The following is a 17,590-nucleotide window of genomic DNA, read 5'->3' as shown; positions in this document are numbered from 1 at the left end:
TAAATAAAATAAATAATAAAGACAGGATCTTCCTTCGACTCGAATTCGATAGATTTCTACCCCAGCGCAGCCCAAACATCAACCACGCAGCCTCAAACCTTTCAGGTCAACACACACTTGCAACTCCGTCAGCCAATAGCCAGCGTGCACTTTATTTACATAATCGTTTCAAGGTCTCCGCCTCCATTGCTGACGTCATTCCTGGGAAATCGAAATCGCCGAGCGGGCGTCGGCTCTTCTTCCGACAGCGCCTACTCCCTCCGCTTCTAGACGAAAGCTCAGACTTTCCTCCAATCACGACAAGGATGGGCGGGGCTGCCCTCCGTCTCGCCTGCGCAGAAGGGGCCGGTTTTTCGCAAAGACCTTGAATTGCAGAGTTTACCATAATATTCCCGGGAGGAAGAGCGGCGGCTTCTTTTGGCAGGTAGCGGCTTCGGGGCCGAAGGGAGGTGGGATGGGGGTGTAATCTTTCAGGGCTTAAGAGATCTGTGCCCACTCTGGAGTGTTTTAAACCTGGGCAGTGAATGTGTAGGAAGGCGTGTCCATTGGGAGGGAGGCAGCAAATATAATGTAAGAAAAAAGAAGGCGTCGAAATTAGGTGGCTCGGCGGTTCGAATCCCTAGTGTGGGTCTCCTGCGTGAGCAGGGGGTTGGACTAAATGACCTCCAAGGTCCCTTCCAATTCTGTTACTGTTAACCTGTTAATCCGGCTTGCAAAAGCAAAGTTGGTCCTTCCCTCGTGCAATTTCTGGAGGGAGCACAAGATTGGGGAAATTAATCTTAACCCGAATTTTGCAAAATTATCCAGAAAAGCGGTAAATGGAGGTATTCGCTGAATAAAACTTCCCTATCTTTTCTGTCGAAGTTGTTGGGGAGAGGTGGCGGCTTCTCTCTGAACATCCCATCTACTGCCACCTGGCTTCCTTATTTGATCGAGCGGATCTGTTCCACTTTGCGATCTTACTTTTCCATTTAGAATAGAATAGAATAGAATTCTTTATTGGCCAAGTGTGATTGGGCACACAAGGAATTGGTCTTTGGTCTATTTCTTCTCCCACTTCCTTGCATCCACAATTCCACCGCACCTTGGATACTTCTGCTTTGACTGTTGGCAAGTGGGACACGGTAAGGCAGAAATTTGGAGTGTGAGGGGGGGGGGGGAGAACGAGGAGTGGTATGAAGCCCCCCCCTTTTAGTTCAGTCAAAACGGCTGGCTGTAATGCTGGAAAAGGTGATGGGCTCTTTTTCAGCCAGCTGCTCTAACCATGGTTGTAGGATGCTGCATAGAGCCTCTGTGAATGTAGGAGGGGAAGGCAGGACTACAAAAGCTTGCTTTGATCCCAAGGACTGGCCTGTGGGAGTCAGAGGAGAGTTTGAGTTGTGAAACTAACAAAAAAAAAAGATTAGGATTCATTCGTTTCATTGATATTCCTGCTTGGACATTGGTTGATCAAAGAATTGTTTTAGCTAGGAGTTGGGGATGTGGTGAAATTAAGTTTCATTTTCAAGAAATTGGGCAGAGCCAGCAAACTACATCAGACTGTGGTGAGCCAGTTAATCCAACCTTAAATTCTTGATTGGACATAGGTTTATCAAAGAATTGTTTCAGCTAGGAGTTTGTTGGGGTGTGTGGTGAAATTAAGTTTCATTTTCAGGAAGTTAGGCACAGCTGGCAAACTGCATCAGATTGTGGTGAGCCAGTTAATCCAACCTTAAAAGCCTTTTCCTGGCTTTCAGATTTAATTTTCAAAAAGAAAACACTCAACTGCAATTTCATTCACTGGTCTTTCCATTTTCTGATTGCTCTCTGACATCTACTAATTTTAAATTTTGTGTGTGCCAGTTTACCTTTGGGTCAGTTCTGGTTTCTTATTGATTAGTATCACAGCCATATCAAAAGCAGTAAAATAAAGGTCAAATCTGAGGTCTGTTTGCAAGATAAAATAGATAAAAGGAAATACAATAACAAAAGTACCTATAAGTGAGGAGGGGAGAAGGAGTAAGAAGAAGATGGTTTTTTTGGTGGGAAGAGGAGACAGGAGGAGTGGGAGGGGAGAAAGGAGTTTGAAGGAGAAAAGGCTGGAAAGTAATGTTAGGGGGTGGGAAGGGAGGCCTGATAGAATAGGGAAAGAGGCTTAAGGGGGAAATGGAGAAAGAAGCCTGAGAAAGGGAGAGGGAGTGAAGGCAATAGGGAGGATAGAGGCTTTTGTGGGGCAAGGCTGAGGGAGGGAAGGGGATAGGATAGGAGAGGCTTATGTGGGGCAAGGCTGAGGGAGGGAAGGGGATAGGACAACAGAGGCTTCTGTGGGGCAAGCAGAGGAATCCACGAAGAAGCAGAGACAGTGGAAGGAGAGCTCAGCAGGCAATTTGAGAGAGAGAGAATGAAAAAAAGGGAAGAAGGGCTGACCACCCACATGAATGCCCATCTCATCACAAGACCTGCTAGCTGGGAAAAGACTGACCATCACCCCACCACGTGACCTGCCTGCTGAGAGGAGATTGACCACTACAACACTACATGACCCAAGCCAGTAGAGGTGCCCGAGCAAGGGACCAGAGCAGACCTGCAGCCATATCAAGAGGCCCAGGAGATTCCAGACTCCAGCGGCCCTTTCGGGGGTAGTGCTACATATCTATGTGCTAAATAAAAAAGAATTGTTTAGATAAATGCATTGCTTTTATACGGTACTTCAGTCTCTTCAGTATAACAGATTCTTAGCCAAACTGTCTTGTCAATTTGTGATTCAGGTCATTCAAATCAGACTCCTGACAACTGCCTGGGCTCCATTCAGTTGCTCTTGGAAAGATTTAGGAAGCGGTCTGCCCTTGGCTTCTTCCTAGAACTAAAAGAGAGGGACGGCCCAAGGACTCACCCAACTGATTTTCTGCTTAAAGCGGGACTCGAACTCATGATCTCCTGGTTTCTAGCCTTAACCATTATACCACAGTAGCTCTCTTTATTTGTCTGTTTGTTTTCGTGATTTGATTTATACCCCTCATTGGCTGTAGAACGTTAAGGTAGCCCCACCTCTTTATATGCCCCACAACAACCCCCTTGTAAAGCTGGCTGGGTTGAGAGAGAGAGTGAGTGGCCCAAATCACCCAGCGTGATAGAATGTGCACCTGCAGCAGCAGTGGGGAAGGATTTTGACAACTTGGAAGAAACGCAGATCAAGAGATGCGCAATCTTGAATTGCATGAGGGAGAGGGGGGGAGAAGAAACATAATTATTGGGATATACAGGTCACGCCTTATGACCTTTTTTCACACTTATAACCATTGTAGCATCCGCAGGATAATGTGATCAAAATTTGGGCCCCTGGCAATTGATTCATATTTATGACCGTTGCTGGGTCCCAAGGTCATGTGATCACTTTTTGAGACCTTCTGACAAACAAAATCAATGGGGAAACCAAAAGCATTTAACAGCCACGTTACTAACCTCACAACTACACTGGTTCACTTAACAACTGTGGCAAGGAAGGTCGTAAAATGGGGCAAAATTCACTTTGACTGTCTCACTAAGCAACATAAATTTTGGGCTCAATTGTGGCCGTATGTTGAAGCTTACCTGGATTTCTTTTGCTATTTGGCCATTAGAAACTTGGGAAACCCTATTGCATTCCAAAAGTAGTATTCTTAGTTAGATTTTCGTTCTATTTGCAAAGAATGAGGTTTGCAATTTCCAACAGCCCCTATGCAATATTCCTATAGGACAGCGGTGGGATTCAAAAATTTTTACTACTGGTTCTGTGGGCTTGGCTTGGTGGGTATGGCAGCGGAAGGATACTGTACAATCTCCATTCCCACCCATCTCCAGGGGAAGGATACTACAAAATCCACATTTCTTCCCGATCAGTTGGGACTCGGGAGGCAGATAATGGATGGGGGTGGGGCCAGTCAGAGGTGGTATTTGCCGGTTCTCCAAAGTACTCAAAATTTCCACTACCGGTTCTCCAGAACTGGTCAGAACCTGCTGAATACCAGCTCTGCTATAGATTAGCCTCTTAAATAACCAAGGAAAATGGGAATTCCTTTGTAAAATCCAAATCCTGGGCAGTTCAACTGCACCAAGGATTTCTCCTATATTTATGCAAATGCTTTCTGCTTTTCATTACTTTTTGGACTGAGCTTGGTTATGCTGTACAGATTTCTAAACTACAGACATTTTCCGGCTTCGTATGTTTACAACATTGACTCATGCTGACATTTTTGTCTTGTTTTGTTTCACATCCCCTTTACTTTCATTCAGCTATGAAACTCATACGGTAATTATTTTAGCCTTATGCTGGCAGAATTTGGAAACGGAACAAAACTTGTATATTTTCTACACTCACGAGGTTTTCATTTGATTTGCATTGCTCTCTTTAATCTTTTTTTTAAATTTGATTTCTCTGCTCTCTTTTGCTCTCTTATTTTCAACCACCAAAAAGGCAACGAAGAGGTTCCTGAAGTCAAAAGGAAAAAGCTACTGATATCAAGGGAATATTGTGGCTTAAATCATATGCCCTTTCATAGTTAGGCATGTGTCTTAGCATGTATTTAAAAATGAGTACCGACTCCCTTGTAGTGGGATACCTTCCTTATGATCCTTGGGCCGGTTTCTGACTGGCCCCATTATATGGGAACTTGCTTAAGTTCTGTATGTACAAATTAGCTTTTATCAGGTGCAGCAAGGAACTCCTTCTGAAACCTGGCAACTGATTACATGCACACACACATACACACAAGCACACAGAGATAAACACACATGCACACACACTTTATAAATACCTGGTAAATTCTTGTAGGAGAAATGCCTACTTCAATAAGGAACCAAAACTTACAGATGGAGCAAAGTAATATTTACTGGCATGCACAGCTACAGTGTGAACTGGGCACTGGCCCAAAAGAATGCAAAAGAGCCCTGAACTAAGCAAGATTAATGGGTTTATATAGCCGTGGTGGCACAGTGGTTGGAATGCAGTATTGCAGGCTAATTCTGTCAACTGCCAGCAGTTCAATTCTCACTGGCTCAAGGTTGACTCAGCTTTCCATCTTCTGAGGTCGGTAAAATGAGGACGCAGATTGTTAGGGGCAATATGATGACTCTAAACCGCTTAGAGAGGGCTTTAAAGCACTATGAAGCCGTATATAAGTCTACAATGCATTCAAAAAGTATTCAGACCACTTCACTTTTGTGAATTTTGTTATGCTGCAGCCTGATAGTTGAAATTCATTTTCACATTTACATTGGCATAAGTATTCAGACCCTTTACAACAACACGTGAAATTTAGCTCTAGTGCCACCCATTTCTCTTTATTGCTGCTGACGTGTTTCTACACATTGAATGGAGTCAACCTGTGGTTAATTAAATTGATCGGGCAACCAGCTCTTGGAGGAGTCCTGGTTGCACTAAACGTCTTCCATTTGAGAATTAAGGAGGCCACTGGGTTCTTAGGAACCTTTAGTGCAGCAGAAATTTTATTGCAGCCTTCCCCAGATCTGTGCCTTGCAATAATCCTATCTCTGAGCTCTGTAGGCAGTTTCTTTGACCTCGTCACTTTTGCTCTGCTACAGTATGAATTATCAGTTATGACACCTTCTATAGAGAGGTGTGTGCCTTTCCAAATCATGTCCAATTAATTTACCACAAGTCGACTCCATTCAAGGGTAGAAACGTGTCAGCAATGATCAAGAGAAATAGGAGGCACTAGAGCAGGGGTGTCAAACTCAAGGCCCAGGGGCTTCTTCAGCTTCTTGGATGAGACGTGAAAGGCCTCCAAAGAAAAACCAGAAAGTCCCGTTATCTCTTGAAAAAAGCACCTTTGGGATTATATTGCTATTGTTATTATATTCCTTCAGAAAGGTTACATAGGAATGATCAAGCAAATTAAATCATACTGTGACCTTAAGGGGGAATGTCACATCTGATAACGCTACAGGATGACCTTGCTTTGGCTGCCTCAGCATCTCTACATTTTTCCTACTAATGGGACTCTAACCCACCCTAATTATAGAAATTAACCTCATGTTCCACACTGGCATTTACAATCTTTTACTGCCTTCCTTCACACTAAGAGAAAGAAAAAACATGGTCTCATTTCTGTTATTTTCTCCTCTTTTTTCAAGGAGCAGCTCCTTGGTATTTCTTCATCTTTTTTGTGCTTATGCCACCCGTCACACATGACAACCCCATGTAAAATGTATTTTTTTATTTTGTACTTCATGTAGACCCGTGATGGCGAACCTATGGCGGGGCGCGGGGGGGGAGTTGCACGCATAGCATGGGTGTGGGCACGCTTGCTCATGACTCCCCTGCGCTCCCCTTGCTTTTGGCACACGATGGGAAAAAGGTTAGCCATCACTGATGTAGACATTCTTTTGAAAGAGGACACGTGTGATACAAAAGAATTACTTTTCTCAGTTGCTCAATGTTCTTACAAAGGGTTCCTGATGTCTTTCCATGCTTAGGTGTGTGAGGTTCAACAGCACATTCCAACATGTCCCAATGGCAACAAATTCAAATGCTGGACAAGGTTCACATGGACCGGATAGATTTTCTCTACTCAGATGACACCTTACCCATGGAAGTGCGTCAGTATTTAGCCTACTGGATTGAGGAGCAAAACTGGTAAAGCTTATTTCTATCATAGTCATTTCAATGAAAGTAATTTGTCTTTGATTTGCTGGTTTTTATTATTTACTAGCCGATAACCTGGTATTGACCGGGTATTTTTTTATAGTGGGGAAATGTCCGGACCAAACGTAATTTCTAATGTTGGATTTTCCCTCTTACCAGAGGGAGTCCCCTTGTGGAGTACTGTGAAACTGTTACCATGGCAACTCCTTTGTGTTGTACAGTAGAAGCCAGTATGGCAGTACGGCACAACAGGTTATATCTTAACAGAACACACACACCGAGGGGTGTCTGAGTCATATGTGTACCAAGTTTGGTTAAAATTGCTTGAGGCATTCTAGAGTTACGTCAGTACAGTAGAAGCCATTTTAAGGTACAACAGGCTGTATCTTAACAGAACACACACCCCGAGGGGTGTTAGACGTGTCCAGTTAGACCATCCAGACAGAAAACCATATTTTTATTTTTAATGTTGCCTTTTTATATTTGTGTTGTATTTGTGCTGATAAATAAATAAAGGGAGACTAGTATAGATCCATTTCAAGCTATTTAGCTCTCATCAGCTAGCCATACCCTTACTGGGATTCGAACCAGGGCTGTATTACATATTAGGCAGTTGTATTAGCCACTAAGCCACAGGCTCTCCTCCTTATCAGCTGAGCCAGTGAAATAGGTATGTATTTGTGTTACAACCCCTGGTATGCCCAAATATGGAAGGAAGCTCACTACTCCCTCTTTCTGTCTTATTTATCAGCACAAATACAACACAAATATAAAAAGGCAAAAAATAAAAATATGGTTTTCTGCCTGGATGGTCTTCTGTGATGAGCCGAATGACAGAAAGAGGGAGTAGTGAGCTCCCTCCCATATTTGTGCATACCAGGGGTTGATGCTGGTGCCATGATGCCAATCTGTTTTCTCAGGACCTTATATTTCCTACCGTATTTTTCAGAGTATAAGAAGCACCTCCCCCCCCCCAAACAAAAAGGGTGAAAATCTGGGTGCGTCTTATACACTGAATGCAGCATTTTGACCTACCAAAACCCCGCTCCTTTTGTAAAAATGGATGTGCAGAGGGTTTGGGAGGCCTGCAAAGTGCTCCTGGAGGCTGGGGAGGGGAAAAATGAGCAAAAAATGCGCCATTCCCTGCCAGCCCCTAGGAGTACTCTACATGCCTCCCAAAGTTCTGCATGTCCTCCCCCCCTTTTTTTTTTTTGCAAAAAACGAGGCATGCAAAGGGTTTGGGAGGCCTACAGAGTGCAAAAACTTTTTTTTAAAAAAATTACCTCTTCAAAATCATGGTGCGTCTTATACTCTGAAAAATACGGTAAATTGTGACCCAAGATATATAAGACTTGGTTTGTTATGGTTCCATTTTCTGACTACTAACAATCTCCTTCCTTCCCCACATCCAAGTGCCTTTTTTTGGCAATGACTTTTTCTTTATCTCAGCCAAGTTCTTGACTCTTGCTTTGCATTCTCTCCATTAACTGCTTTTAGGAGCCAAGCAGTAGAACTGGACCCCTCACAAGCCTGCTATCTTTTCCATACCATGTTGTCTTCACTGGATGATCAGATCGGGCGTCTGGCATTGGGCGAAGAGAACAATGCTAACATGTTACTCAAGCACAACTTGCGCCGTTCCAAATTGCATCTATCGGTATGCATAGAAGACTGTGTGTGTGTTCCTGCACAGCGGGAAAGGGTCAGAATGAGATGGGAGCCTCTCCTTCAAGATAACAAGGCCGGTGGAAGATCTGAAGGATAAAAGAGCTTGACATTTTTTAAGTACAATCATCTATGTCAATGTTTCTTAACCATGGCCACTTTAAGAGGTGTGGACTTCAGCTCCCAGAATTCTCCAGGCAATCATGCTGGCTGGGGAATTTGGGGAGCTGAGGTCCACGGGGCCAAGGTTGAAAAACACTGACCTATGTAGTTTAGACCCTTATCCTTGCTGACCAAGAGAGACAAGATGTGTGCATTTATTGGGGAGCTCTTAGTTGCCGTGTGGGCCTTTCCTGCCCTCATATGATGGCCATGAGGACAGCCTTGGTGGCACAGTGGTTAGAGGGCAGTACTGCAGGCTACTTCTGCTGCCTGCCGTCTGCCTGCAATTTGGCAATTCCAATCCCACCAGGCTCAAGGTTGACTCAGTCTTCCATCCTTCCAAGATGGGTAAAATGAGGATTCAGATTGTTGGGGGCAATAGGCTGACTCTATAAACCGCTCAGAGAGGCTCTGAAGCAGTATATAAGTCTTAAGTGCTATCCTGGTGAGGTTTCATACCTAGGGTAGGAAAAAGAACGTAGTTAGTGATAGTGGAGATTAGCCTAGAAAGAAGAAACCAAAGGCTATATCTCGTTTCCCACTAGCGCTACCCAGGTGACCTGCAAGTGGTGATTCCAAAAAGGTCAGGTGTTCTTGGCAGCAGATGATATAAAAAGTTTTTATTTGGGGGTATAGCCTTAGTAAGGCTGCCTTACGCTTTTCTATCTTGCTGTGCCCTGTCTTCCAGAACAAGTACCAAGATCATCCGCAGGAACTAGCCATTGCCATTGATGCTCTGCTGAGACAGGAGAGAGCAATTCTGTCTGAAGCCTTTTCTGCCACTCAGGTAAAAAGCAAAAACCTGCTTAGTCGTCTTCTGCCTGCCTTGTGCAGTCACAAAACACAGTCTTCTCCATCTAGCAATATTGATTCATCAGCCTTGATTTACCAAATGCCCATCTCATCCCAGTGAAGGGGGCGGAGGGGGGAAATCCTCTCCCAATTTATTTATTTTATTTTATTTATTAAATTTCTATGCTGCTCATTCTCGCCTACAAGGTTGGCTCTTGATGACAAATTCTCAGAAGGTGAAAATTTCCCCAAGAGTTTGTTTTAAACCAGTAACCAACCCATAATTCTACTGCAACATGAATTGATTTATTACACTTAGTCCTCGACTTACAACAGTTCGTTGAGTGACTGCACAAAGTCACAACGGCAGTGAAAATCCATTTTTTTCATCGTTACGATCTTTGCAGCGTCCCCCTGATCAAAATTCAGGTGCTTGGCAACTAATTCATAGTTAAGGTCATTGCTGTGTCCCAAGGTCACGGGGTTCCTTTTCGCGACCCTCTGACAAGCAAAGTCAACGGGGAAGCCATATTCACTTAACAATTAGGTTACTAACTAATCAACTGCAATGATTCACTTAACAACCGTGACCAGAAAGGTCGTAAATTGGGGCAAAACTCACTGAACAAATGTCCCACTTAGCAACAGAAATCTCTGGCTCAATTGTGGTTGTAAGTCAAGGACTACCTGGACTAAATGCCCGTCCCATCCCATCGCTCTCTCTCCCAATTTATTTATTTATTTTATTAATTTTCTATGCCGCTCATCTCTCCTCCAAGATGACTTTTGATGACAAATTGTCACAAGGTGTCGCAGTGGTTAGAGTGCAGTATTGCAGGCTATTTCTGCTGCCTGCCGGCTGCCTGCAATTGGCAATTCAAATCTCACCAGGCTCAAGGTTGACTCAGCCCTCCATCCTTCCGAGGTGGGTAAAATGAGGACCCAGATTGTTGGGGGCAATAGGCGGACTCTGTAAACTGCTTGGAGAGAGCTGTAAAGCACTGTGAAATGGTATATAAGTCTAAGTGATATTGCTATTTCCCCAAGAGTTTGTTTTAAATCCGTAATCAACCCATAATTCTCCTGAAGTATGAATTGGTTTATTATTGTCGTGAAGGCAGCTGTTGCTAAACCTGGAAATGGTTAGGCATCCCCCTCTATATGCAGATTTATGCAAATTAAGGTATATATATATGATGAATTCAATAATATTAGATGGCTTACAGCAGTGTATTTGACGGGACATGTGTTCAGTGAGGGTGGAATGATGAGGTTGTAAGACTTGGCATTACAAAGACAATCGCTTTTTGTATCAATCAAGAGCTATTTTCTTGGAACTGATGTGTTATTTCACTGGATGGTCTGCCTTCTAGTGTTTTAATCCGTATTTATTATGGTCAAATGTTTCTGTGGTTGTGGAAAGAGTTTTTTTTTCTGGGAAAGGTGGACTTAGGATAGGAGTAATTTGCAAACACTAATGCTGTATTTTCTATTCCACCAGCATCACACTTCCAGCATAATTTTAGTACATTCTCCTCTCCCGAGATCTGCACCAAAGCGAAATGCATCCCAAGCTTTTAATTTTACGTTGGTTTTGAATGAACATTTTCACTGGGCAATTCAGCACTGAATTGGAAAGGGAAATCCAGAGACAGAGAGGAGAAAATGTTGTGCTGTGATAGGGAAAAGAAAAATAGGAATAAAAGAATAATACGAAATAGCAGTGCTATAAAGGTAGGAGGAAAGATCTGAGGATTTGAGCAAGATACAGGGTGTCTCTTTTAACAACAGGAACTTAGGGGGTGGGGGAAAAGCCCCTTCAGTGATAACCCATAAAAATGATTTACCTGTATTTGTGTATTTTCTCTTCCTCTCTCTTCAGGCAACTCTGGATCCTCCATCTGATTCCCCTGTGCCTACCAGCCACCACCATAAGATTGAGGAGCGACTAATAGAGATGCATAAGACAGTTCAGGTGGGAAGCCTGTCAGTGCTTTTTAACCCTTTCATGCAAAATTCTAGGTTGCTTGTTGTTGTAGTTGTTAGTTGCAAAGTCGTGTCCAACCCATCGCGACCCCATGGACAACGTTCCTCCAGGCCTTCCTGCCCTCTACCATCCTCTGGAGTCCATTTAAGCTCACATCTACTGCTTTGGTGACTCCATCCAGCCACCTCATTCTTTATCGTCCCATTCTTCTTTTGCCCTCAAACTAGGTTGCTAGATACATCATTTCAGGTTGAGGCAAGCCATAGCATGGCTTAGATCACACTTTATACTAACCATCATGGTCTGCTTGAACTGTGCTTGAGCTAACAGTGGCTGAGTTAATGCAATTCTAAACCCTAAATTGAGGTTTGCGAACTATACTGGCTGGATTCACAACTATAGTAATCTGCAAATGTTATAACTTGGTATAATGTGCAGTAGACCACTGGCTTTTTCAACTAACCATGATTCAAACAAAGCATGGAAATGTGTATGATGTTTAAACCAAGCTATTTCATTTTTAGTTTATTATGATTCTATTCCCATATTCGTACTTCATTTACATAACAGATACAGGAAGGTGAAATTAATTTTGCACCTATTCAAATTATATATTAGAACAGGGTCCCCAACCCTTGGTCCGTAGCCCATTACCGGGCTGTGGCCTATTCAGAACCGCGCCAAGCAAGAGGCAGGCTGATATGCATGCATGCAGGCAGCTCCATTTGCAAGTGTAGTGGGTCAGCGCGCATACACAAGTGGAGCTCTGTATGTGTGTGTGTGTGTGCCAGCCTGCCTCTTGCAGAGCCCACTTCCAAATAGGTTACAGCCTTGCAGTCAAACTGTGTGTGCTTGCACATGCGTACCAGCCCGCCGCTCGAATGGTCTGATTCCCCTCTTTCCCCTCTCCAAGCTGGGTCACCAGGCCACAAAGATTGGTGACCGCTGTATTAGAAGGATATTCCTATTGTTTTGTTTGTGTTCATTATTAATGAAACCCTTGAGGAATGAGGGGCTTAAGGGTAAAGACGGGAGCATTTTGTCTCCAAGAAATCTCTCATTTGCATCTTGAAACATATACCAGGAAGTGGGTCAAAATTAGTTTCCCAAAAAGGTTGGAGTTTCTTTGGGGGTTACAAAGAGAGGAAATGGAAACAGACATTTCATTTTGAACAGGAAACCAAAATCAAAACTAAAAACAGATTAACTTTATTGGCACAAACCTGTTTTGGGACACTCCAAATGCAGCTCAATGCTGTTCCTGATTGGCCTCCTTTGTACTGAGTGCATCCCTGCTGTTGATTCTAGCTGTGTGTCACAGAATGGAGATTCACCCTGAGGTCCTCTCTTTTCATTGGGTCCTACTAATTGTTATACTTGTTCAAAACTCCTTGCTTGGTCTGTACTTTGACGTCTGGCTGTATTCCACAGGGGCTGAAATGTTCAATTGAGCACCACAACGAACTGCAGGATCATTTTGATTTTTGTTTTCGGACCCATGACCATTTAGGTGAGGAAACGTAACGAAGCAGTTCCTTTATTTGGAAACCACAATGGGAAAAGGGCAGGGTTTTTTTTTGTACTTTGTTGATGGATGGTGGAAGTCTTTCCAAAGAAATTGCTCAAGAGTTTTGGGGGATTCATTGTCCAGGCAAGTTGCTTAAAGAGCTCTGCAGTATATTGAATAACGTCGTCCAAGGATACAACTTTAGAAGGGTACATATGTTCCTTGAAAATCACCTGAAAATAGCCAAAGCCCATGGCGGGCACACAAGCCATCACTCAGGTCAGCTCCGCTGTGCTTACATGCGTGCTTCCCACTGGCCAGCTGATTTTCGGGTTTTTGCAGGGAGACACACGTGCATGGCGTGGGGTGGGTCAAGCGTGAGTGGGGTGGGTGGGATGTGGCACCCCTCCCCATGCACCCCATTTTTTGCTCCAGGAGGCTTCAGGGAAGCCTACTAGCACAAAAACAGGGGTTCCGCATGCATGTGTGGGTGCAGGGCCTGCAGGGGGCATTGCATTATGAGTGTTGGCACGCACACGCTTTCGGCACCCAAGGAAAAAAAGGTTCGCCATCACTGGCTAAAGCTATTTGGATTTGCAATAGTGGTGAATATCTGTAGCTCATGTGTATGATAAGGGTGAACAGACAGGAAGCAGGATTCATCTCTAGTAAGGAGCTCTTTTGGATGGGTGATTTGACTCCCTAAGATGACTGCGGTACAACAGGATCTGCAATAGGGCCCAAGAATGACATCCTCTAAGAAATTTCAAACATCTGGATTTGGGTGAAGCAGCATTTTTCTCTACCAAGCTTATGTACCCCGTTTCCCTGAAAATAAGACCTATCCTGAAAATAAGCCCTAGTATGTTTTTTAATGTGTGTGCCTAATATAAACCCTACGTCCCAAATAAGCCCTACTTAAATGCCTGCGCAATCGGCTGGCCATCCATTCCGTCTGGTTGCTCATGGTGCCACGGCCGCAAGGCGAGGTGGGGGTGGAGCTGCCCCACATGCCCCGCACCAGCTTACCTCAGGGCCTCCGCAGCCAGGCCATCCACATCCCGATACCTGCCTCATGGTGGCAGCACTGACAACATGTGCAGCAGGAGCCCACGTGGCTCCCGGCCCACTTCTGCTTGCTTGTGGCCATAATGGAGCAGGAGGCTGAGCAGTGTGCTGATGCCATGGCTGCGAGATGAGGCAGGTATCGGGGTATTGATTGCCTGGCTGTGGATGCCCTGAGGTAAGCCGATGTAGCTGCACCCATCTTGTGGCTGTGGAACCGGTGCGTCGCTTGGCCTCCTGCTCCTTTGTGGCTGCAAGCAAGCAGAGCTAGTGGGCCTCCTGTACAAGGGAAAAAATAAGACAGCCCACCAAAATAAGCCCTAGTGCTTATTTTGGGGCCAAAAAGAAAATAAAACCCGGGCTGATTTTTGGGGAAACATTGGTATATAATCTAAGTTTCTGTAATCGGATTAATTTCAAAATTATTTAGTATTCCGATTCATATATTGGCACTGTGCTGGCCATGAACTCCTCCTAAGCCCATAGATCAGAGCTGCGAGTGTCTAGTATTGTTTAACACCAGCTCTGAAAATGTTGCTACGCGAGCCTCATCCTCAATCCAAAAGAGTTGCCCCATAATTTTTCCACTTGTAAAACAAAAGTTTGGGTGTCCTTGACAAGTGTCTGATAAAAAAAAAAAAACGGGCTACCCATTCTTCCTAAGTCAGGTTTTAATAATAGGTAAAATAAGCATATTGTCCAGCCAGCTTGGAGTCGTGGCTGCGCTGCAGGACCTAAAGTCTCAAGCTGGCAGGGACATTCATAAATGAAATGGGGAGTGAAGGTTCCTTCTCCGAGCTTGTGGGTTGGTTTTCAAACGTTTCCTTACTAGGCTAGTAACTCTACTGAAGATGTTACCTAGCCTGCTGACGAAACGCTCGGAAACCAACCCACAAGCTCAGAGAACAAACTTTCTTTTCAGACAGGAAGTTCAGAGGGACTCAATGGCTCCCTCAGAACCATTGACAACTTTGGAAAACTAGCACTCAACATGAGAACAAGTTCAGCGTTCGAGTCAGTGGTGGGTTCCAGGCGGTACGGCCCAGTACGGTTGTACCGGTGGTAGTTGGGAGCAGCAGCCACCGTACCAGAATGGTGGCTCATTTGGCCCGCTCGCCCGCGTTCCTTACCGCTTTTTGAGGCAAACGGGCCATTTGCGCACATGCGCACAGCATACAGCACCAGCGCGACCTCCGCCAAGCACCTGGGTGTCGCAGGGCAGTGGCGTGTGCATGCATGTGCATGCGTGTGCATGCGTGTGCATGCGTGTGCCTGACAAGGACGCCTGGCCCCATCGCAGTGTACCGGTTGCGACGGGATCCGGAACCCACTACTGGTTAGAGTCCTTCTCTAAAGCACCCTCTTTCTTGCAGAAAAGACCACTCCCGCTAGTGCACCTATTCGGAAAAAAAAGATTGAGAACTTACAAAGCATGTTAAATAAGTTGAATCACTTCCGCCAGGTGAGTATGAGTACTGGCAGGTACAGTACCCTGATTCCCCACCCTCCCTTTCATAGCTTTTTTTTTTCCTTTTCCAAATGAAGTTCTAATTTCAGTAAATTTCAAATGCTGGATTTGAACTTACTAATGGAAAAACATATTGCGTGTCTTAAAAGATGCAATTATATATTTTTTAATAAAAAACATACATGGAAATATGCAGGTAGTCCTTGATTATGACTTAACTATTATTAAAAGTTATGACAGGCGCCCAACCCCACAAAAGCTACTTTGAAGTTCCAATGTCACCCTTGCCTGTCCCTCGTAGTCATGTGACTGCATTTGGGGTTCTCAGCAACCAGTCCAGTTTGCAGTGCTCAGAGTGCAGCGACTCATGACTGCAATTTATTGCAATTTTGCTGGAAACTGTCATTTAGTTCTGGTTTCTGGCAAAAACTGCCCCATAACTAACAATAGTTTTGCTTAAGGACCTTGGCCTTTGCTTAACAACCACTGCAAAAAAGGTCATAAAATCAAGTCTGGTCCTGTCACCAGCTTTATGACTGTCATGACTTACAACTGCAATTGCCAAGTGTGAGAAGACAGGCTGCCTGCAAAATGGCCAGCACCTGGGCTGCTGGTGTCCTGTCTCCTTTAAGACTTCTCCTCAGCCAACCCAGTACAGGTAGTCCTCGACTTACTACTACAATTGAGCCCAAAATTTATCTTGACAAGTGTGGCCTTTATTGAGTTTTGCCTCATTTTTTTGACCTTCCTGGCCACAGTTGTTATGTGAATCACTGCAGTTGATAAGTTAGTAACCTGGTTGTTAAGTGAATCTGACTTCCCCACTGACTTTAGTTGTCGGAAGGTCGCAAAAGGGGATCAAAGGACCTTGGGACATAGCAGCTGTCATAAACATGAAGCGGTTGCCAAGCATTTGAATTTTGATCACATGATCATGGGGAGGCTGCAAAGGTTGTAACTCTGAAAAATGGTCATAAGTCACTTTTTTCAGGATCGTTGTAACCTGGAGTAGTCACTAAATGAACTGTTGTAAGTCGAGGACTGCATGTAATATGTGGTATGAAAGCTGAGGTGAGGGGCAGCTGGATGTTGTGGTGTTGATACAGAAGTGAGAGAGAAGGTGGCTTATGTATGTGTGAGAAACTAAAACAGCCTGAAGAAGCCTGTGAAATAGTTATAGTTATAGTTTTTCAGAAGTAGAACTCACAAAGAGTAGTAGCGGAGGAACAGGAGTTGTAGTAGAATTGGGGAAGTGTGGTAGTGCTTGAGTGAGTATTATTAGCCTTTGAGTGCTTGAGTGTATGTTGCCTAGAGGCCAGGTGTGTTTGGGTTGATTCTTGGGGTTTTTGGAGCCCACTGACCTGGGCACATGTAACCGACCCTGTGACAGGCTTAATTCCAGTTGTAAATTGCCGACTACCTGTTAACTATTGATGACAAAATTATTTATGATAACATATTAATTCATCATTGCTTTTTTTTTTTCAAATTTATATACGCTTTTCACATTTTCGTATTATATCTGTACACTGCCCAGAGTTGCTCTGTAAGGGAGGTATGCTGTTTTAAAAATTGATAAATAAAATAAATTAATGAACACATTTGGTTTGTGTTGGTTTTTTTTTTTTTAAATCAGGAGATGCAGAGCCAAATCCACGAACTTCTCGGACGCTCTGCTACTCTAAGAAGTTTCCTTCTGGAGGAGGTATCAGAATGGCAAAATCGTCAGCGATTAGCTTGCATTGGAGAGAAATGTGATACCAGCTTATGTCGTCTGGAAAAATGGTAAGTGGTAAGGATGGCAATGATCCACATGGGCCAGTTACTTGTTTTTAATGAGACATTTCTATACAATGATCCCTTTGAAGAAATTCATTACAGCAGGGGTGTCAAACTCAAGGCCCAGGGCTGGATCCGGCCCATGGGGTGCTTAGATCTGGCCCTCAGGGCCGCCATGGAAACAGTCTAAGATCCGACCGCAGTGCCCTCCCGAACTCTGTTTTCATTGGCAGAGAGTTGCAGGGAGCAGTTGTAGCCGACTCGGGAGCCCGTTTTCGCTGGCAGAGTACTTGGGCACACCATAGGCGCTCCCCACATGAGTGATATTGAACTGGCCACACCCATCCTGGCTATACCTCCCCCACCCCCCCGGCCCGCTCTGAGGTCAAACACAACCCTGATGAAATCGAGTTTGACACCTCTGCATTATAGTAAGTCCTCAGCTTACTACCATTCGTTCGGTGATTGTCTGAAGTTACAACAGCATTGAAAAAAGTGACTGGTTTTCACATTTATCTCTGTACATTCCCATGGTCACATGAA

General features: G+C 44.3%; 1 protein-coding gene across 1 annotated transcript in view; it reads left to right on the top strand.

Annotated features, from left to right (window-relative positions):
* Window positions 1–233: 233 nt before the first annotated feature.
* The window catches only part of STAT2 (signal transducer and activator of transcription 2), a 44,938-nt gene continuing 27,581 nt past the window's right edge, over window positions 234–17,590 (top strand). The window contains exons 1-8 of the mRNA XM_081934579.1: window positions 234–424; window positions 6,454–6,613; window positions 8,120–8,279; window positions 9,138–9,236; window positions 11,124–11,216; window positions 12,660–12,738; window positions 15,174–15,262; window positions 16,905–17,053. Coding sequence (XP_081790705.1) covers window positions 6,483–6,613; window positions 8,120–8,279; window positions 9,138–9,236; window positions 11,124–11,216; window positions 12,660–12,738; window positions 15,174–15,262; window positions 16,905–17,053 — 800 coding nt within the window. The 5' untranslated portion in view covers window positions 234–424; window positions 6,454–6,482. The remainder of the gene's footprint in view (window positions 425–6,453; window positions 6,614–8,119; window positions 8,280–9,137; window positions 9,237–11,123; window positions 11,217–12,659; window positions 12,739–15,173; window positions 15,263–16,904; window positions 17,054–17,590) is intronic.

This window comes from Natrix helvetica (genome assembly GCF_964273705.1).
Source record: "Natrix helvetica genome assembly, chromosome: 1".
Classification (NCBI taxonomy): Eukaryota; Metazoa; Chordata; class Lepidosauria; order Squamata; family Natricidae; genus Natrix; species Natrix helvetica.
Note: the sequence above shows the minus strand (reverse complement) of the source record. Positions and strands in the feature narration are given on the sequence as shown.